Raw genomic sequence first — 22,607 nt, 5'->3', positions numbered from 1 at the left:
CAGGCCTCTATCCTATATAGTAAAAGGGTAATATGCCTCCCAGCACCGGGATCAGCAGAGCCGAGAGGCCTCCTGGCACCGGATCAGCGTGACAGGGGGCAGCGCCCAAACCCCCTGATCACCCTGCGGCTCTGTGTGTGACAGTGGCGGCTCCCCAACCCCCTGATCGGCCCTGCTCTGTGGGTGATAGAGGGCGGCGCCCCAACCCCCTGATCTGCCCTACTCTGTGCATGACAGGGGGGAGCTCCTCAACCCCCTGATCGGCCCTGCTCTGTGCATGACAGGGGGCAGCGCCCAATCCCCTGGTTGGCCCTGCTCTGTGCGTGACATGGTACGAAGCCCCAACACCCCTGATGGGCCCTGCTCTGTGCGTGACAGGGGGTGGCGCCACAACCTCCCCATCGACCCTGCCTTGAGTGTGACAGGGGGCGGTGCCCCAACCCCCCAATCGGCCCCACCCTGAGCGTGACTGAGGGTAGCATCGCAACCTCCCAATCCGCCCTGCTCTGTGCATGACAGGGGGCGGCGCCCCAAGTCCCCAATCAGCCCTGCTCTGAGCCTGACCAGGGGCTGCACCTAGGGATTGGGCCTGCCCTCTGCCACCCAGAAGCAGGCCTAAGCCAGCAGGTTGTTATCTCCCGAGGGGTCCCAGACTGCGAGAGGGCATAGGCCCGGCTGAGGGACCCCCCTCCACCCCCACCGAGTGCACAAATTTTTGTGCACCGGGCCTCTAGTCCTATATAATAAAGAGCTAATATGCTAATTAGACCAAACAGCAGAACGACCATCTGGACAACCTTCCAGTGAAGCCGGACAAATTTCGTGCATCAGGCCTCTAGTGTTACTATAATTACTGATGGATGTTCTACTTTTTTTCCTTCATGCATATCTCTTTTTGATACCTTTTGTCTCCTGGCTTTGCTGCTAGTGTACCAGTGACAGCTAGGCAAGCTCTGTTGATTCTAATTCTTGGCCTTTTAAAAAAAAAAGCATATTAGGAAAAGATGGAAGAATGTTTATGAGGAAAAACTGGTGGAATTTTATAAGATAAACTAGAGGCCCTGTGCACAAATTCATGCATGGGTGGGGTCCCTCAGCTTGGCCAGCAATAGGGGCTGATCGGAGCTGTGGGAGGTTGGCTGGGGGGAGGAACCATCAGAGGTTGCCTGGCAATGGGTAGCAAGGGGCCTTGGGAGGTTGGCTGTGGGAGTGCACTGACCACCAGGGGGCATCTCCTGCATTGAGCATCTGTCCACTGGTGGTCAGTGCACTTCATAACGACTGGTCATTTGTTCGGTCGTTTGGTTGCTCAGGCTCTTACATATAGACTAGAGGCCTGGTGCACAAAATTTGTGCACTCGGGGGTCCCCTCAGCCCAGCCTGTGCCCTCTCACAGTCCAGGAGCCCTCAGGGGATGTTTGACATCCTTAGGGCTGCCGTGGAGGTGGGAGAGGCTTTTGACACTGCTGCTGTGTTCGCTAGCCAGCCGTGAGCCCAGCTCAGGGCTTCTGGTTGAACTGTGGGAGTGCACTGACCCCCAGGGGGGCAGCTCCTGTGTAGAGCATCTGCCCCCTCGTGGTCAGTGTGCATCATAGCAACCAGTCGTCCCGCTGTTCAGTCGATTTGCATATTAGCCTTTTATTATAGGTGAAGAAGAGTAATATAAAAATTGTTCATTTCAAAAATATAAAATGTTTAAAAAAAAATCATAAAAAATGTGCCACACTTATCATTATAATAGAAGTGGGTGTGTTTGAACTGAAGATGGACACTTGAGGATTGGTTTTCAGAAGATGCAATCCAGTGGAATTAATTGGATAACATAGTTATGGGTCACCTGTGTATGGGGAGTGATTTCATTCAGAAACTCAGAGGACCATGTTTGAAGTTTTGGTATATATTGTGGGAGAGGAGAAATTTTCCACTTTCCCCTTAGTTCTTCTGGCTGGTCAAATAATTTAAATGACATAAAACAGATTAACAAAAGAAAATAACCAAATTTAATTATGTATGTACTTACAGGGATTCCATAACAATATGAGGCCCGAGGGCTAATCAGGCAATTACGCCTCTATGCTGTCACCACTCTGTTGTTTGTGTCTATGGGTCATGCGTATGTTTTTTGGGTAATCCCTTCACCTTCTTTCACCTAGTCTCTCCCTCTCACCTCCCCTTTGACTCCTCAGTCTGCTCCTTATATCCATGCCTGTTTCTATTTTGTTTGTCATTTCATTTTGTTCATTATTCCACATATAAGTGATATCATATGGTATTTGTCTTTCTCCGACTGGCTTATTTCACTTGGCATAATAATCTCCAAGTCCATTTTTGCTGTCTCAGAAGGTAAGATTTCCCTGTTTGTTTGTTTTACAGCTGTGCATTATTCCATTGTGTAAATGTACCACAGCTTTTATATCCACTCATATACTGATAGACACTTGGGCTATTTCCAGATCTTGGCTATTGTAAATAGCATTGGTATGAACATAGGGGTGCATGTACTTTCTGATTGGTGCTTTGTGATTCTTAGGATATATTCCCAGGAGTGCGATTGCTGGATCATAAGATGGTTCCATTTTAAATTTTTTTGAGAAGACTCCATACTGTTTTCCATAGTGGCTGCACAAGTCTGCATTTCCACCAATAGTGTACAAGGGTTCCTTTTTTCTCACATCCTCATCAGCACTTGTTGATTTGATAGCCATTCTGGCAGGTATGAGGCGCTATCTCATTGTGATTTGCATCCCTCTGATGTTGAACATTTTTTCATATGTCTATTGGCCATCTATATGTACACTTTGGAGAAGTGTCTACTCAGGACCTTTCCCATTTTTAAATTAGATTGTTTGTCTTTTTGATGTTGAGTTGTATAAGTCCTTTATATATTTATCCCTTATCAGTTGTATCATTGGCAAATACATTCTCCCATACAGTGGGTCCTCTTTTCACTTTGTTGATGGTTTCTTCTGCTTTTATTTGATACTAGGGGCCCAGTGCATGAATTCATGCACCTTGAAAGGAACTGTGGCCCGTGAGGCTGCAGTGGGCACAGGGGCAGGTCTTGGCCCATCCTCTGAGCCCCCACCCAGCCCCTCCTGCTGCGGTCCCTGGTCCCATCTTCCGGCAGCCCCACTCCCATGCCCTGACGGCACCAGCCCCGCTCGCACCCGCTGATGGCACAGGAGATTGGGGTTGGCGCCAGCAGCAGGTGCGAGAAGGGTCGGTGCCTTCAGCATGTGCGAATAGCTGCTGCTGTCCTGATTGCCCCTCAGGAGCAGGTGGAGAAGTCTCAGGGGTGATCTGGGCTGGCAGCCACTGCTCACAACTGCTGACAGTGCTGAACAATTGGGGCCGGTGCTGGGCAATGGCTACGGGTATGAGTGGCAGCTCTGGCGCCTGCGGTGGGTGTGAGCGAGCAGGACTGGTGCTGGCAGTAGGTGCAAGCACCCAGGACTGCGGCAAGTGGGAGCAAAAAATTTTCAGTAACCAGAGGATCGCTCCAATGACAGCAACCAACGCCCAGCCTTGGTCTGGTGCCCCCGCTCACCTGCTCCACCATCCCACCGTGGCTGATGCCTTGTTCCATGCTCTACTACCTGCTGCTGATGCCCGCCATGTTCCCCATGCGCCCCTTGGTGGTCAGTGTACGTCATAGCGACTGGTTGTTCAGTTGTTCTGCCATTTGGTCTATTTGCATATTAGGGTTATATATATATATATATATATATATATATATATATATATATATATATATAGATGAAGAATTCAGGGGAGCAACGTACTTGAATGAAAGGACATTTTCAACTGAATAATAATTAGGGTGGGAGTTAAGAAAGTACATAATTGTTATGGGGAAGAAGAGGAGGAAATAATAATAATAAAAGACATACTGTTATTCTGAAATAGCCACATGTAAAGAAAATGGGAAAGGGAAAGGAATGTGTGCAGAGGTTGGTGCATTAGAAAGTATTCCTACACCCGGCTTGTTTGACTCAGTGGATAGAGCGTTGGCCTGTGGACTGAAGGGTTCCGGGTTCAATTCCGGTCAAGGGCACATGCCTGGGTTGCGGGCTCGACCCCCCAGTGGGGGGTGTGCAGGAGGCAGCCAATGATTTTCTCTCATCATTGATGTTTTTCTCTCTCTCCTTCTTCATTCCTCTCTAAAATCAATAAAAATATATTTTTAATAAAAAGTATTCTTAACATTTCATATTTGAGAAGTAGCTTCAGAGGATAAGAATATTCTATAGGGTTGAGAAATCCTGATCATAGAATTGTTTTCCTGTCATGTTACTAATCTTCTTAATCTTTTTATCTTCCATCTGTTTGAAAGCATGAGAATGAACTTTTTAAAAAAAAAATATGACTCCTGGCTTATTTTGTCTCATATAGCATGCTTTAGGCACATACACACGTGACAGAAATATATCAGAACTAACCTTTCCTGACAGCTCTTAACTTGATGAACTAGTCCCTATAGTGGCTGTTATGCAGAACTTGCCATTTGCAAGGCTTGAGTGGTTTGTTAAATGACGTTCACTCTGAGAAGTATGGACTATCTGTCAACTACTGCCTTTTGGGGGAAGTTACAGGAGAGAAAGAACTTAATACTCTACAAATGTATTTCAAAAACAAATGCCTTGTGCTGATTGCTGAAACACAAGATTATATTTGACTTAGTGTCTAAGCTGTGTCTTCAGACTTTGAATATGGAGTCTTAACACAAAGATTCAAATATAACCAGTGATTTTGTAACATATCTTGAGTGGTTGACAACAACTTACAAGCAAGTTGTAAATATCCAACAAATAATGTGCTATTGTGATTGTAAAAGACACAAAACAGTCCTTGAAAAAGCAATCCATAGGACTGTAAATACTTTCAGTGATACTAAAGACTTTTATTAATACTTTACCAATAAGAATGTAAACTGCTTTTCGATATAAACAATATGAACTAAATATAATTTACTTATAATTATAAAATGCATTGACTAAATTTTTCCCCAAATAAATTAGCAAATCACAGGTGACCATGGGAATGGAATTTTTCTATAGTAGATACTTTTTGTATAGTTATGCACATGCAGAGTATTAGCCCACTGTAGATGGAGGCAGTGTACAATATAGGAATAGCAGCAACTCTTTACAGCAACCTTAGTGCAAAATCCCAACTTTGCCACTGTCTAGTTGTGAGATCTTTGGCATATTACTTAACTTTGCCAAGAGTTTTTTTCTTCATTGCTAAGTAAAAAAATAAAATATCATATGAAATTCTCATGGCTAGATCAGAATTAAAAAGAATTTTTTTAGAAAGGCAACATAGTTCATACAGTTCTTATTTATCATCACCAGTGGGGTCTAGGACAACACCTGGTAATTAGACATTAACATTTCTGTAGTAAAACCTTTGGATGTTGCTTTGATGGGACAGTCCTAAGCCATATAAAGTTAAAAGCACATTTAACCAAATATTTATTGTATTCAGGAGATAAACAGACCAAGCAATGCAGGGGAACAGGGAGATATAATTAAGCTGTAGCTCCATGTACTTCCTATAGTAAAAGGAATAATTAAAACATCTCCTCATTATCATTAGTGAAACTATGGATTCTTTTCATTCCTTGGTTCTAGTGCCATGTATCTTGATTTAACCTGAAATACAAATCTACAAAATTCACATTTTATATGATATAGTTCAAAGTGTGTAAGGGATAGTAATAAGACACAAAAGCGAACATTATAAAACCTATGACTTTAATATACTAAGTAGTAAGGAACAAAATTAATATTTTATTCATGAAGACTATTTAAATAATATCTACAACAGCTTTATGGGAACATATATGTACATTTGAACATCAAAATATTTTCACAAAGAAAAGTCACATATATGATTAAAATAATGTAAGACCAAATACATCCCGGGCCATAATTTTATCACCTCTAACTTCTCCTGATTTTCAAAAAGCAGTAATGACATTTAACTCACTATCGTTTTCTAAAATATCCTAATCAACCTGCTGCAAAATAGCAAAAATGAGCTACCACCATGATGACGTAGGGATTTTAAAAGGTAGCCAATATTTTAGAAACTTAAAACATAACCTTTTCTGTTAAAATTGTTTAGTTGCTTAGAATACCAAAGAACAAGAGTGAAGGAATTTCATGTTCTGCTTGCTGAAGCTATTTGGGTAAAACTAGTTTTAAGATGGTCTTCTTCAAAAACTTTAAGTATGTTTCTGCAAGGGTGCTGGTAAGAAACCCTCTTAAAAGCAGAGCTGTCCATTTAAAGTCTGTTGATTTTGAAGTGATTTATCTTAGATTTCCTTTTGAAATGCTTCTTCCAAACTTTCTGACCATGTTTGGCTTTACTTTATGGATGTTTCTTTTATATTCTAGAGAAGAAATAGGAAAATTTATAAATATGGTAAAAGCATCATTCAAAAAGAATAGTCACCATTCATTCTACTTTTAGAAATCAATTTCTCCATATTGCAAACTGAAGTTGTAGTGAATTATCTTTAATGACAAATCATTCTTTAACCTAGCTTTTGCTCTTCTTTTTTCTTTGGCAAGCACTGTAGTTTAGTATCATCTCCTACTTTTTTTCTCCATAGCATATATTTTTTAATTCATCTCTTTTTACACATGAGATACTTGATATCTAATAGATTATTTTATATTATTAGAAAAGAAGCATATTAGAAAACCCAAATATCTATTCTTTGACAGTTATCACAAACATCATTTTGTTGCAGAATTATGACTTCCTGGAGAATTTTTTCAGGAGATCCATGGGGCAGCACATATCTACACCAACTGCATATACACATTGCTAAGCAATATTAAATATGGCATGATAAACCAAGTAAACATAGTAAATTTTACTTTATTGAGTTTTAAATTTGCATAAAAGATATTTCCATTGAACTTAAGGTAAACAACCGCCACTGGCTACCATAAGAAGGATGTACCAATGCAGTTTGGCAAAGCTATTGAGAAATGGAATATTACTGTGATGAAAGAGTAATAGTTTTCATGTTTTCTTAGAAACACTTGTTATCTCATGAAACCCCTTTAAATTCCAAGTGCTAGGATTTTAAGTTCCTTTAGAGAAGAACCAAACTGGTTCTTAATGTCTGTATCCATCACAGAACCTAGCACATAGTGTGTGTAAACACATAGTTCGGGAACGAAGTCTAGGAACTCGAGTGCTAGGGAAACAGAAGCCTAGACACCAAGGCGGAGAAACTGAGTGGCACTATCTCTTCTAGTTTTACTGAGGATGTGGTTTTCTTGACATGGACTCCTGTCACCCCCAAATGTAATCGAGAGGATGTATTCATCCCATCAGCATCTTTTTCAGCCTGCTAATGGGAGTTACAACATAATTGTAACTAGGTACTGGAGCCTGGCTATAATTGCACAAGTGAGTCTGAGGCCGGATTATCAAGAATAAGAGGGTAATGGAATTATTTCAAGTAGATAAAGTTTATTTATAAAATATATTTAATCACAACCTATTAAACAATACCTTTTGCTAATAAGTTCAATTAATTTATTTACTAATTCTTCTACCATGTGAAGCAGTATAGAAAACAGAAGGGATGCAGAATATAGTTTTAGAGATATGGTTCTGAGTTCTGGTTCTACCATGAAGTATTTGTGCAGTACTAGCTCAGTGTTTTCTATTTTGTGTCTTAAGTTTTCTCATTTACAACATGGATAGTCATACTTACCATGTAATAAAGGTAATGAGTAGATAAAAGGAGATTCTTATGAAAACACTATAGTACTATACATGTGTTAGGTAAGTATGTTATTAAATACCAAGTAAGAACTCAGACATACCCACTGCTGGTCCGTTTTCTTGTAAGTGCTTATTGCTTGAATTATCTTGTCGAATACGTTTGGCAAATCCAGAATTTTCCTCAGCGGTTAAAGTATTTGCTGCAGAACTTGAGAGAAGATTTTTTTATTTTAGTGAAGCATGTTTTATGTCTCTAAGTTTTGATACATATTCTACATGCAATAAAGACTAAAGAAAAAGTAAAATACTAGAGTATTAAGTTATAAAATCCCATAGAAGTAATTGGAGGTGCTAAATAGATTTTTGGCCCATAGGGAAATTTAGCTGTGTGATTTTAATAATGTTTATTCGAATCAGAGATTTTGAGTGTAGGTGTATGCAACAATTCTATTAGCAGAACACTTCCAGGGGTCCTGCTGGAATACCAGCAAGCTCTGTTATCCAAAGTGTAGTGACAAGGAGCACGCTGTGAGTGAAAAACTAGGCTTCTATTACAAATCTGGAGCAAGAACCCTAATCTGGGGAATATAAACAAGATTGTTTGGAAACCTTGTTTTTAAATGAAAACCTTGTAATAGACTGAGTCTCTGTGATTATAGCAATTATAGAAAATGAAATGAATGGACCTACTTTCATTTGTTTAATCTTCAAATATTTATATCAATCTCACATTATTAATGGGTTAAATTTCTAACTCAATTTGAATGGACGTATTAAACACCTATCATGGCCTCATGTTACATGATATACAAATAAGTAAGGCACAGACAACTCCTGTCTTGAAAACTTATGTAATGGATTTATGGTGGGGAGGGGAGAAAATAAGACAAATACATAAAATAAAACAAGGTAGAGTAAAAAACAGTGCCAGAGGTTTTCAAACTACAAGGAGTTACAGGTTCTTGAGTTCAGAAGAAAGAAACATAAAATAGTCTGTGGATGAGATGAGTTTGATCTCCAGACCAGAAAAAGAGCAATCCAAATCTTTGAAGCCCCTAAGAGAATCAAGCTTTAACAAGGTAAGATTGGGGGTTCAGAATAAACCTATCCCTGCTGGACCCCCAATCTTACCTTGTTAAAGCTTGATCCTCTCCACACTGATTAAAGCTTGTTCCTTGTTAAAGCTTGATCCACTCCACACTGATTCAAATAAGCTAATTTTAGGGAATTTCTGCCTAGCAAAGTTATATAGCATTTTACAAGCTGATTACTAACTTGATAGTCAGATTAACAATTGGAGGCTTCCCTTTTAGGGCAACAATGTGCTCTTCTGGCAATCCTAATCATGTGGTAAACTGATGTGGCTGTATGTTTATGGAAGAGGCAGAAGATGGGCTCATTATATGCTCATTTAAAGTAGTCAGAAATGGCAATTTAATATGACAGCAAAGAAAAATAGGCATGAGCACACTGAACGCTTGGGAAAATAACTCAACCTATGTACCTCATTCAGCCTGGAAGAGAGATGATTACAGTGTTCCTAATAGTGACTGTGCCTACTCTGTTCAAGAATGCAAATGACACCTCCCCAGAATGGTTACAAACAGGTACTAGTGTTATGAAAGTAAGCCAATCAGTTGTAGAAATACTGTGTTCCTAAATGGTGTTAAATAAACTAAGTCAATATAATTCTGTAAAAACATATTAAACACCTTTTTCTGATAATGTGCGTATCAGTTGTCTAAGGCAAAAATTCTCTTTTGGTCATTTGATGATTTTATTTCTTTAAGTATAAAGATCAATGTCATTGGTTAATTTTGACAAGTGTTGTTTTTCCTTACAATTTATCTTGAAATTGTCTTTATTATTTTATGGATTCTTCACGTTGGCTAGTTTTAGGACATGTGTATTTTACTTACAGATTTTTACTTGAAAAATTAAGCTTTTGAATAAAACTATCTGAATAAAACTCATATTTGGAATGAAATCAAAGCCTAATATGTTGTATATTTATTTATGTATAAGTAAAATACACTAAAACAGTTAATAAATTTAGATAAAATAGTCCACTGATGAAATGTTTAACATTTATGTTATAAAATTATATCACATCACTAAATTAAAAAAAAACCCACCTAAAATTGGTATATGATTCCAAATTCAAATTATGGTAGAGATTACATTGAGAAGAAAGCTAAAGATTCTTCTAGTTGTGTGCCTGATACATTTCCACACTATTAATAAAAGTTAGGGCCCTGGCCAGCGTGGCTCATTTGGTTGGAACATCATCTCGTGCTCCTGAAAGGTGGCATGTTTGATTCCCAGACAGGGCACATATATACCCAGGTTGTGGGTTTGAACCCCACCTTGCTACGGGGCACAAGTAGGAGGCAACCGATCAATGTTTCTCTCTCACAAAGATGTTTCTCTCTCTATTTCCCTTTCTCTCTCTTTAAAAAAATCAAATGTCCTTGGTGAGGATAAAAAAGTTAGGATTTAACCGTTTGTTCTCTTACATAGGAAGAATGCTACTGCTTAATAGACATAAAGCATCTCATATTCTTTCACCTGAGATAATTTCTAGTTGAAATCATTAGACATCTTTCAAAATAAACCAAAAATGTAATGCAAGGTATGAGACCATTTCTGGATGCTGAGAAAGATTGCAAAAAAAACAACAACAACAAAAACCCCAAGAAACAAACAAAACAACCAAAGAAACACAAAGCAAACAAAACCCAAAAACTCTAATTTAATTTATAAGTAAATTTTTACATATGTATATATTGTATTTATACCTTTGGTAGACTGATTTAGTTAAAATAGTCTGCTACTGTGATATTAAATAAATTGAAATGATTAAAAATTTAATATTCTCATTTAACTAGTACCTAAAACATCCAGGTTGGTAGGTTTTTTGAATATTCAGTGCTTTTGGACTATAATATTCTTTTTTCAGAGAGAAAAACTGATACCAAAAAAATAAAATAAATATATACATAGATCCTTCCCCTTTTCACCTTCAATAATCATATTAGAATATAAACACACCTAAACATGTACATAAAGCTGCTAAGTGGAAAATACCAGAGTTTATTACTTTCAAGCTCATGTAGATTTAATTGGGGAAAAAGAAGAAAAAGAAAGGTAATTATGTACATTTCTACCATTAATCTCTTTTAACCATAGTTAATGGCAGGATCTAATTACTGATACCAGAGGGAATGTAATAAAGCAATTAATAGGCTATGAGAAATCTTACTTTCTTTATGTGTCCTTTAATACTATTTCACAATATTAGTTGCTCATGTGGAAGCCTGATAATATCTACAACCACTCCAAATACACATTACATACCTGGACTTTTGATTTTGATAATGACTATGTTTACAGCTTAAAACTATTCTTAGCTATAAACTTTTGCCACATCTTAGTTAACACAACAGAGAATGCTACCAGCAGAGAACAAGAAGTCACCAACATTAATTAATTGAAATAACATAATTAACACAATGAAATTTAGTGATTAGGTGGAAGAAAACACAAATTAGTCACATATGAAGGTGACTGATTCCCATACATGAGCCAGACAAATTGCACAATTCAAATTTGTGCCATAGCAAAATACAAAATTTAAAATGTCACGGATAGGCAGACATTCAGGAAAAACAAATCCATGAATTTTTATTGCACATATTCCAAGGCCTGCTGTACTTTGGTTGGAGGGAAAAGGGCACATCCTAAATGAACCTATGAGATGATACTCTATGGGGGACAAACCAACAGGCTTTTTGTAAATTTGTTTACATTAGCCCAGATGAGACTAGGTCCATAGTGGAAAATGAAAAACTTAAAGGAGGTTTAAGTTTAAGATCTTACACTCTTTTCCCCACAACCACATGTCAAAATAAAAGGGAGAGTAAGTCAGACCCATTTTAAAATACAACTCTCATCACTGCATTTAATGTTGCAGGATATAAAGATTATATAAAATGGACTTCATATCATATAACTCAGTATATTTACAATTTTTTCCTTGCCTTTGATTTTTAACTATTTTACTTCTATGTACATAGGAATATTTTTCTTTATATGTGTGCTGTTTGTGGTTTGCAATGGTTCTTGAATCTGTGAATTATCTTTTGTCAGTTATGGAAAATTATTAGTCAACATACTCTCAAATACTAGTTTCCACCATTCTTTTTCTCATTTCTTTCTGGCACTTAAAATACAGGTGTCCCGTATTTCATTTTCCTTGTGTCCTAAATTTTTCCTTGTGCTCCATTTTTCTTTCAGTTTTCTCTATATTTTCTATCTTTTTATCCTTTTGTATATAGATTGGGCTTTTTTTTTCTATCATTCTATCTTCTGGTTCAATCAACTCTCTTCTGCTGTGCCTAATCTGTTAAAATAGTTAATTGAGTTCTTAACTTCAGTAATTCTATTTATTCAGTTCTAGAGTATACATTTGATTCATTTTAATAGAATATAGTTCTTTGAAGGTTATCATCTATTTTGTTCAACATTTTGTTAATCACAGTTAAATTTTAAAGTTCCCTATCTGATCATCTCAATATCTGCATCACTGCAGATCACTGCCTCTCTAATTTTACTTCTCTTGATTTTCAGTCATTTGTTCCTGGTGTCTCCTGGCATACTTCGTAATTTTTGCTTAAGTATTAAACATGGTGTATGAAAAACCATAATTTTCTTCTGGCAAGCAGGCAGAATAGATCACCTTGATCTGAAAAGGGATTGAGCTGGTGTAAGGTCTGTTTTAGGCTTTCAAAAATGGGTCTATTTCCAGTTTTCCCTACTCTTGGACCACAGGCCTTCAGGGATCGCAAATAAAATCCTGGCGTCTAACAGCTCTTTCTCCATGATGACTCTGAAACAAGAATTCTCGTGTCCTAGTCCCATAATAATGTCCAAACTCTGCTAAATATGATAGTTTCTTGGCAGCTACCTTCAGCTTGGTTTCCTGAACTCTTAGTCCACAGAGTTTAGAACTTGGCAAATAAATATCTGGAGGGCAGAATCTATACACAACGATTCTGCGTCCCCAGGGCAGTGAGATGGCTGATAATCTGCAGGCTCCCATCCTATGCTTGGCCTCCACATAATGCCACACATTGTTAAGTGCTGAAAGGAAAAGAGGCAGAGAGGGTCAGGCTCTCTACAGCTTATTTTCCTCTTCTCTGGGATCTGAAACACTCAAATCCTGGCTGCCTTGGTTATTCTTCACCGCCAGTCAAGCAGCTACTAGTTGTATTTTATCAACTTTCATAATGTTTTTTTTATGGGTAGCTTGGACAGATACAAGCTACAGTGCCATAGCCAGAAACAGAAGTCTCTACTCATTACATTTCAGTTACATATTAAAACCCATTAAAATAATGTAATTTTAGAACATAATAAATTCAGTAATGTCTAAAAGGAGTAATACCAAATGAATAAAAATTGCACCAAAAGTTAAAATTAAATGACATTTTTGAAGGCCAGATACTTTAAATTTATTTTTAATAATGTGAAACATGGAATACTTTATGCAAATGTCAAGTGAAATACTTGGTTTTATCAAGATCTCCCTTTGATAATATAAATTCCAGTGTCGCATTCAGAGCAATTTATTATATGTATGCTTAAATATGAATTAACAGTTTAATTATAAGAAATAAAAAAGAACTGCAGGAAACAAAGGATAAAGTTGATCTTATGTAAATATGAAGTCTGAGCCAGCTCCTGTTTAATCGTACCTTGTTAATTTCCGTTTCCTTTTGGCAGCAGCAGTCATGGCCATGTAGGATGGTACTATGCTTTGTACAGGCAGAGGATGCTTCGCTGAGAATGAGGAAGGGGCAAGCCTGTATATCAACAAAAAATAAAAAGCAATTTTGATTTGTACTACGGAGTAGGGCCATCCACTTATGTACCTGGAATACCATTTCATATTAATATATAGAGCAGTGGTTCTCAACCTTCCTAATGCCACAACCATTTAATACAGTTCCTCATGTTGTGGTGACCCCCAACCATAAAATTATTTTCGTTGCTACTTCATAACTGTAATTTTGCTACTGTTATGAATTGTAATGTAAATATCTGATATAGAGGAAAGCATTATACTATAAAATTTCCCTTGCTTACTCTGGGATTTTCTTTTTTCACTTTTACACCATAGATAGAGATTTCTGCATTCTGAACAGCAGAGAAAGGTGAAGGTGTCAGTCTCCCCATATTTACTAGATTAGTTGTGATAATAACAGATGAAATGAGAAGGATATGTCTGCTGGGATGACATGTAGTCAACCATACCTTAGACGTAAGACTATTTCAAAATACGCTGAGGTTTGCTAAAGATCAATAGAAATTGTGAAATTTCCTGTATTGAAGATATTAGTGAATAATAATCAGCATGGTAATCTTCATGATTTCAGCATGAAGAACAAACTACATATATATGTTAAGGTCTCTTCAAGCCTAAAGAGGGTCAATCAATTTAAGATAGCAAATTTAAAACTGATATATGAAATACACTTCAAATATAGCTAAAGGGGGAAAAAAGCTAATAGTTTAAAGGCTACCAAAAAAAGGACAAAAGTTGACAAGTACTCTTTTTCTATACCTTTGTACAATGTTATTGTTTGATACCGACTGTTGCTCAGGTAATTTGCTGTTCAATCTCTCGGTGTCTTCACATATAGCAAACATGGAGTCCAAATCCTCCTGTCTATATTCTTTTCTCCTGATAACAGGTAGATCTACTTCAGATGACATTTTCAGAGAATTCTCACTGTATATATTTGAGCCGGCGGCCTGAACACTCGTAGTACAAGACGATGGTTTTAATAAGGTCACTGTAGATGGATTTTTCAAAGGTTTTCTGCAGTCTTCTGGGGTATACACAATAGGCTGAAGTTCTTTGCTGAAAGAATCATTGAGCTGTATATTTTCAGACAGTGCAGACTTCTGGGTAGGTTCTGTTTTCAAGGGAGAAGACATTAGTTTTCTTCGAATTCTTTTTTGTGAAGGAATGTTAAGCAGATTAGATTCACTTGAAGATGTGCCTGTTCAATAAAATTAAAAAGAATCACAATAATGTTGCCTAAATAGTTTTTTAAATTAAATTTATTAGGGTGACACTGATTAATAAGATTATATAGGTTTCAAGTGTACGTTTCTATGACATATCATCTGTATATTGCATTGTGTAAAGTTTTCCAATAATCATATTAGTTAAAAAAATAAAACCAAGACCTAGCTGGGTGGCTCAGATGGTTGGAGTGTTGTCCCATATACCAAAAGGTTACAGGTTCGATTCCCAGTCAGGTCATGTACAGTGGCAACTAATAGATGCTTCTCTCTCTCTCCCTCTCTCTCCCTCTCTAACCAATAAAGACATATCATTGTGAGGATTAAAAACGAAACAAAACACCGATAATAAAGCACATTTTCTGCCAAATTATAAAAATTTGAAAGAAAATAAATAAGTTGGAAAGGAAAAAAAACACAAGTTATTGCTAATAACTTTATAAAGAGATTCTATTACAGAAAATAAATAACATGGCTAATATAAATATTATTTCATAGATATAGCTATCTTGAAATACTGAATAATCATGAAAACAGATTTGCAACTAATTTCAATAAAATTCACAAGCAATATCCAGCTTTCATGTTTGATTAAGGTTTAAGACAACAATAAAGTATGCAACATTTTTAGGCATTGCATATTATAACTTGTTCTATGTAAAATATCACCAGTTTATTACTAATTGAGTGAATGTCTAGTCTAAAGTAAAGAAGAGAATGGCAATAACCAATGATATCCAAGGTGAATAAAAGAATTGTATCTGTAACTACACCACATAGTAATTAATTAAGCATTCTGGTGGCTTATTTCCTGTATCATAATAATTTACAGGCTTGCAAAAATTAGATTAATACCGAAGTTAAATAAGCCTAATTTGAAGAATTCAGAGTACTCTTATTTGACCTCTATCCCTCTGTAAAAGTAAGCCTCCCAAATGCCAGGAAGTACCAAGTTTAATAAACTTTCCTAGGCCCTAATCCTACAACTTCTGTAGCTTTTCAAAATGATTTCCCTACTACCTCTCCAGTATGTGTTACCTTCTGTTTCCTCCATCCAGTAAATGTATACATTTCCCCAGGGATATGTACTCGATCCTCTAGTTTTCTTATTCTATACTCGATCCTCTAGTTTTCTTATTCTATACTCCCTTATTTCTAATTACCTCCTGCCACTACCTTCTCAGTCACCTGGGTCTCAAATAACAAGATTTTTTTTTAACCTCTTTCCTTGCATTTTCCAGCCTCCACCAATCCCACCTCTCTTACACTTACATATAATTCTGACCCCGTGATTCTTCTAATTAAGCACTGTAGCAGAGGTCCTCAAACTTTTTAAACAGGGGGCCAGTTTACTGTCCCTCAGACCGTTGGAGGGCCGGACTATAGTTTAAAAAAAAACTATGAACAAATTCCTATGCACACTGCACATATCTTATTTTGAAGTAAAAAAAAAAAATGTTTTCAGCAGGCAGCATGTGGCCCATGGGCCGTAGTTTGAGGACCCCTGACTTATAGTAATATTTAAACAGAAATATCATATACAGAGATTTTTAGTAGGAGAATTCTTGTTTATTGGTCCAAAATTAAGAGACAAATTGTTTTGTTTAAACTTAGGTGTAAAGTCCCACCATACTAGACAGACTTTAATATTTAAGTACATAAACACCTCTCAAGCACCTTTTTTTAAATGTATAGAGTAAAAACCTGGTTACATACATAACAATAAATTGATCAGCTGCAGTGTGATTATATATTGTATTTCTTAACTATTTTTTCTGCTCTGCCTATTTCATTCTGGTGAACTTCATGGAGCCACATGAAGTAACTTTGCAGTGTATTGTCCAGGGAAGAAACTATAACATGCACTTCTGCCCATGTTTTCAAATCATGCAGTAAAATTCTCAGTTGATGTTATATTTGCTTTATTGTATAATATTAACACTGAAAACTGAATGAAATTAGTGTGATATAGTATTTCAATAAAGCAATTCAAACTTCCAACCAAGTTAGAAAATATACTTATAGCAATCACCAACAGTACATGCATTATTCTTTTTAAGTTAGTTGACAATAGGTTCTGCTATGGCTAGGTTGACAATTACCCTCTAGGAAATACAATTTAAAAACAGGAAGAAAAATATGATCCCTGTTCTACTAAGAAATTTTACTTTTCTGAGAACTAGATAAATGAGATCCAGATCTTAAAATAATTTTCCACTACCTTTAACATGACATTTGTCAAATTTTCCATTACCAGATATTTTTATACTAATGCTGCAGTATAAAGACAGTTACTTTTCTCCACTGTGCTGCTACCACCAATTTGGTGGCTATTAATAGCTGGAAGATTAACTTCTTTTCCCATGAGAGGCAGCAGGGGTATATAGAGGATAGAGAACTATAGTGAGGATAGAGAACTGAATTGGGAGTCAGGAGACTTGGATTCTATTTCTGGCTTTACCAACAACTCACTGAGTGACCTTGGGCAACTCACTTAAGCAGTGTGGGCATTAATACCCCCCTAAAAAAAGGAGACACTGCCTTTTTACATACAGAGAATTTTCTAGGATTAGTAAATATCTATAAAATACTTAGGGTTCAAAGAAAGGCTCTAGAAATATAAACATGCTTCAACTGTTAGAATCACTACTTCACAGGGAAAGTCGTCACTGACTTTCCAGTATTCCTTCAATAGCTAAAACTCAGTTAAAAATTATTTAAAACAATGTCTCACTTTGAGTTCACCGGATATCCAGTTTATCAAGGCTGATGATAAATTGTACTATAAACCAAAGGCACTGTTAAAGCAGGCACATGTGTTATTTAACATAGAACACAATGAAACATGAAATCCCAAGGGATGAGGATCACCCAGAGTCACTATTTGCTTCCATATATCTAGAGAGGGAGAATCTATGGAGTGGCGCTGGGCACGTTTCCATGACGGTGGACCATTCTTCCCTATAGCTTGTAAAGAGCGTGAACATGGGGGGTCTGCCATGGGACACTGAAGAATTACCTACTTGTTCTCTAGGATAATGTAAATGTACACCCAATATCAAATTTTGTTATCATCAGACTGAGTAGTAATTGTCAGTGAGAGCAATAGTAATGCTATAATGATATATCTTTAGCTATAATTCTGCTTTCCTGGCAAGAGATAACTTGAAGGAGAAACATGGAGATGGGTAGTTAATGTGGATTCAAATACCACTGTTTTACTGGACCTGGAAGAAAAAAATGCTACAGACATACAGCATGTATAAAATACAAATCCAGACAGTTCCTTTATTTTTATCTTCTCAGATATTTAATAGAAATAAAATAACAAAAAGAGAACAGAAAATAGATGGTCAATCAGGATTTTAGGCTGACTGTTGCTAAGAAAGGTTCAGGAGATAACCAGAGTCCAAACAAGATTTAAAGATGTAAATTCAAACTGAACAGTAAATCCACTGTGACTCCACTTATCCATGAAAATGAAAAGAACACAATCAACAACTGATATTTCACTTTGAATATAATTTATAAAGTGTAATAAACCATTATTCTCTAGCTAGTTAGTTAGGTAATGGAGCACTTTAAGTGGGTATAGCAAGCTGGAGAGCGCTGGGCACTATACATTTTACTGTACATTTTAATAAACTGCGAGAACCATCTAATATGCTAGCTCAAAGTCTATAAAAGAGATTTGCTGTATTTTTCCATAGAGGGTATACAGTAACTTTCCAGAAGAGCAGGCCTGGGGCAGTTGTAGTTTCCCTTGATGCAGCTTGGGAAAATACTATCTAACAAGATTCTGTAATTCTTGTGTCTGTAACGTGGAAACGATAAAGGAGGGACCTGGAAGCTGATTATAATGCCTTTAAATGAGAAAAGAAATCATGAAGTTACAACTTTCAGAACAAGGGAGTCCAAGAGATGACTCTTTTGTTCTCAAAGTGCAAAATGACTTTGTTGAGCTGCAGGGAAAGAGAGAAGGCTGGTGTGACTGAGGTGCGGTGAGTTCAAGGGAGAGGAGAAAGGAGAGGCAGCCATGCAGTGTTAGGGTTTATGGGCAAGATGAGGGGTTGGGTTTATCCCAAATGCAAAGGGTTATTTGTGGAAGGTTTTAAGGATGAATGTGATTGATCCGATTTATGTTTTTAAAAAGATTGCTCTGCTTATTGTGTGGGGAACAGACTATGAATGGGCAAGAGAGAAAACAGGGAAATCAGTAACAAGGCTATTGCTATAGCTCGAGCAAGAACTAACGAGAGCTTGGGCTAGTGAGGCAGCAGTAGTAATGGAGAGAGGTGGAAAGGGTGCTTTAATAAAAAACTATATAAAGTAAATCCAGAACATATCCAATGACATACACATATGTGAGTAGTGGCCTAACGATCAGGAACAAAGATAAGAAGAAAATTCACACAAAGGAGTAGTGTGTATTAATTTTACACAACATAAACAACAGAAATTGACCACTTTCCGTGAAACCATGAGCCATTTCCACATGCATAATTACAAAAAAGTTCTAAAGGTCCTAAATGTCATTTCCTTAAAATTGGCATTCTCATTACTGAAACCCGTTCCCCACCCCAACTCAATAGGCTTGAGGTCCTGTCCTCTATTGAGAAGCTCTGGTTTAAGTAAATACAGGTGTCTTGGAATCTGCTTTCCTCCCTCTAGTTTAGATGCTCATGGACTTGAGGCAGCAGATACCCTTTGGGGTTTGAGGATATGATTTCTTATTTGGGTGTGTTTACCATGATAGGACAGGGAAAAGGTAAGAAGAGTATGGGTAGTAGAAAATGGTCCCAGAATAAGGGTGGCAGATAAAAGAAAAGGTAATGAAAATGGACTTTAGCTCCTAGGAAGTTGTGAGGGGAAGTGTGAGGGGAAGATTTAAGTTAATACATTCTCTGCAAATTCATCTCTAGACATCTTCAAACAACTGAAACAGATTATCTCCCATTCCAGACATAGACGTACTATAACTTCATGTACAGGAACTGATTGCTCCACTCCTAAAACCTTGTAATTATTTCATTCAATTCCTTAAAAAGGAATCAACACATTTTAATGTATATACAGTGAAGCCTGAAAATGAAAAATGTGGTTCTGTAATGATAAAATACTATTTGATTTACATAGTATTAGAACCTTTTCTTTTTTATATGGGAGGATGATAGGCACTGAATACCTGAAGAATTTCTCACTAGAAGAACTGCATTTGGTTGGCTTCATCTTATTTGTTTTGCTTTAGAAACAAAAGGGATATTAAGGTAAACTATGAAAAAGACAACCAATTTTAGCCAAGATAGTAACCTGAGTAGAGGCATCCAGCTCCCCTTCCAGATTCCCTTTAAAATGACCATATAGTAGATATAGAAGAAAGCCTGCCCTTATGTTGGTAATAAGGGAAGAGTATCATTTGCATATCCAACAACTTTATAAAGGACTAGAGGCCCGATGCATGAATTCGTGCACGGGTGGGGTTCCTTGCAGTGCCTGTGGGGATCCGGCCGAAACCTGCAGTCCAACGCCGCCTGCCACTCCTGCCTGCTGCTCCCACTCATCCCAGCCCTGCTGTGCCTGCTGCGGGATCGCACCCAGTCAGTCCCCATAGGGAGAGCCCTGCATCTGGCACCCGTCCCAAGGTGGAGGGGCGGGCCGGGACGCAATCGGCCTTCTGGCAGCCACTTTTATATCGTTTCTTCTTTGCGGAGTGTCTAGGGAGGGGAAGTGGCAGCAGTGCCCAAGGCCGACTTCCAGGAGGTCGGCGGTGCTGTCGGGATCATGCCAGTGGCACTCGTCCATCGGTGCCTGGCCCATTCTCCGGAGATTGGAACTGAAGGACTACTGAGGGAGGGAGTGGCTGCTGCCGGGCTGGTTGGCCACTGGGACAAACAGGTTGGTCAGCTGAGCAGTGCCCCTGCTGTGGGAGTGCACTGACTACCAGGGGGCAGCTCCCATGTTGAGCGTCTGGCCCCTGGTGGTCAGTGTGTATTACAGTGACCGAATTTGGTTGCTTAGGCTTTTATATATGTAGATATTGTATACCTAGAACTGGAAAAAGAAATGCGTGGAGAATAACTTACAGTATTTCCCCATTTCATCTTTTAAGTGGGACCCCTGGGAGTTAAGTAAAAGACACCTGCAGAATGTTACTAAAGTCCCTTTAATTAGGAACAGGGATGGGAGGTAGGTGCAGTAAGGGAGAAAGGGGGAGACAAAGCTATGGGATACAGCAAAACGTCAATGTCTGAATATTAGCAGCAGCACAAAGAGGCCAGAGATTCAGTCCTAGCCCAGCTGTCTCAGTGTTGAAAGGAACACTGAACAGAAAGTGCCCAACACTGTGTGCCTTGCTCCCAGCATTGGTGGCCACACCACACACAGATAAAAACCTTTTGGACAAAGAACTAATTTCTAGCTGGGACTACTTGTGGCTACAGTTCCTTTTCTACTTTCCCTGGACTGTTAGATCCATGAAAAGAAAAACATTTCCCCCTATTTCTGAACCTTAATCTCGACTTGATTATCAACCAGTAATAGGCAAAAGTATACTTATAAGCAGCACAGAGTAAACTCACTGGATCAATTAAAGGATAACATAAGAGAATGACAGAACTGGTATAGAGACTCAGGCTAGAATTTCTAATAATCCAGATGCCACATTCTTCCCCACTCCACAATGTCAAGTCCCTACCATAGAGAAATTAAATCAATTTTAAGACAATGGTTAAATAAAACATGGAGCATTCACAATTACACTGTTATTTCAAGCCATATTTTATAGATTATTTGATGATATAGGGAAATGTTCATTAAATGAAGTAGTATACAAATTCAATATACAGCATGATGCCAATTTTGAAAAAATAAAAAAGGCACCAAAAACAAATCAAAGCATACACATACAGACCCTGCAAGCCAAACAAACAAACAAACAAACAAACAAACAAAAACCCGGAGAGTGTGTGCGGGGGAGGGGGGGAGGGGGGTGTGTGTGGGGGGAAATATGGCAATCCATTAAAATATAAAATATAAGCATAGGTTATGGCTGAAAAAAGTCTGAGTAATTTTATATTCTTTTTTTAAAAAACATTTTAATATCTGGAGTGGGAGGAAGGAAGCCCCTGGCTTTTTAAAGCCACAGAAAATTCCTAGGAATTGAAGGCATAAGGTTGTTTATGAAAGCACAGGGTGGAGCTAAATTTGAAGAATTGGTTGAAAGTCTATACAAGAAAGTAGTTGGGTTCCCCTGACCACATTAGCATCACCTATACTTCCAAGTGACTACTCTTTCGTCACCCTTTTAAAAGACATAAGGTTTTACCTTCTGGAAAGGTTGCCTTGTGGCCAACACACATCGCTGACACTAGGGGGATTAAGTAATTTCTCAGTAATGAATGTATATAGATTTTTCTCCTACTTCTCTAAAATACTGGTAACTGTGCTTACATATCCCCTAAATGGGAAATCAAAGGGTTCTTTTTAGATAAACCATAACAATAAAAAAGACTGGCATTGTTAGGTTTCCCCTAAACTGACTATTTTTTTGGAGCTATATATACTAAACACAATCAGAGTCGCTAGATATTTGATGGGATTTCTTTCTATGTGATAATCAGAACTTATAATTACACATAGGGAAAAAAATAAAAGGAAACAAAGGTTCTTAAAAATTTTAAGTATGAAGGGAAAAAATAAAAAATAAAGGTTTTAAGATAAAGTTGAGGACTCATCTCCCAGAAAGAACAAGAGATACCAGAAGA

General features: G+C 37.7%; 1 protein-coding gene across 1 annotated transcript in view; it reads right to left on the bottom strand.

The window, feature by feature from the left end:
• Window positions 1-5,826: 5,826 nt before the first annotated feature.
• The window catches only part of KIF18A (kinesin family member 18A), an 80,450-nt gene continuing 63,669 nt past the window's right edge, over window positions 5,827-22,607 (bottom strand). The window contains exons 15-18 of the mRNA XM_070426621.1: window positions 14,378-14,819; window positions 13,509-13,616; window positions 7,854-7,960; window positions 5,827-6,397 (exon numbers count right to left, since the gene is read on the bottom strand). Of these exons, the coding sequence (XP_070282722.1) occupies window positions 6,315-6,397; window positions 7,854-7,960; window positions 13,509-13,616; window positions 14,378-14,819 (740 nt within the window). The 3' untranslated portion in view covers window positions 5,827-6,314. The remainder of the gene's footprint in view (window positions 6,398-7,853; window positions 7,961-13,508; window positions 13,617-14,377; window positions 14,820-22,607) is intronic.

This window comes from Myotis yumanensis, unplaced genomic scaffold (assembly GCF_028538775.1).
Source record: "Myotis yumanensis isolate MYYU_CA2020_CCGP unplaced genomic scaffold, mMyoYum1.0.hap1 SCAF_10, whole genome shotgun sequence".
Lineage (NCBI taxonomy): Eukaryota > Metazoa > Chordata > Mammalia > Chiroptera > Vespertilionidae > Myotis > Myotis yumanensis.
The sequence above is the reverse complement of the archived record's forward strand: the minus strand, read 5'-3'. Positions and strand labels throughout refer to the sequence as shown.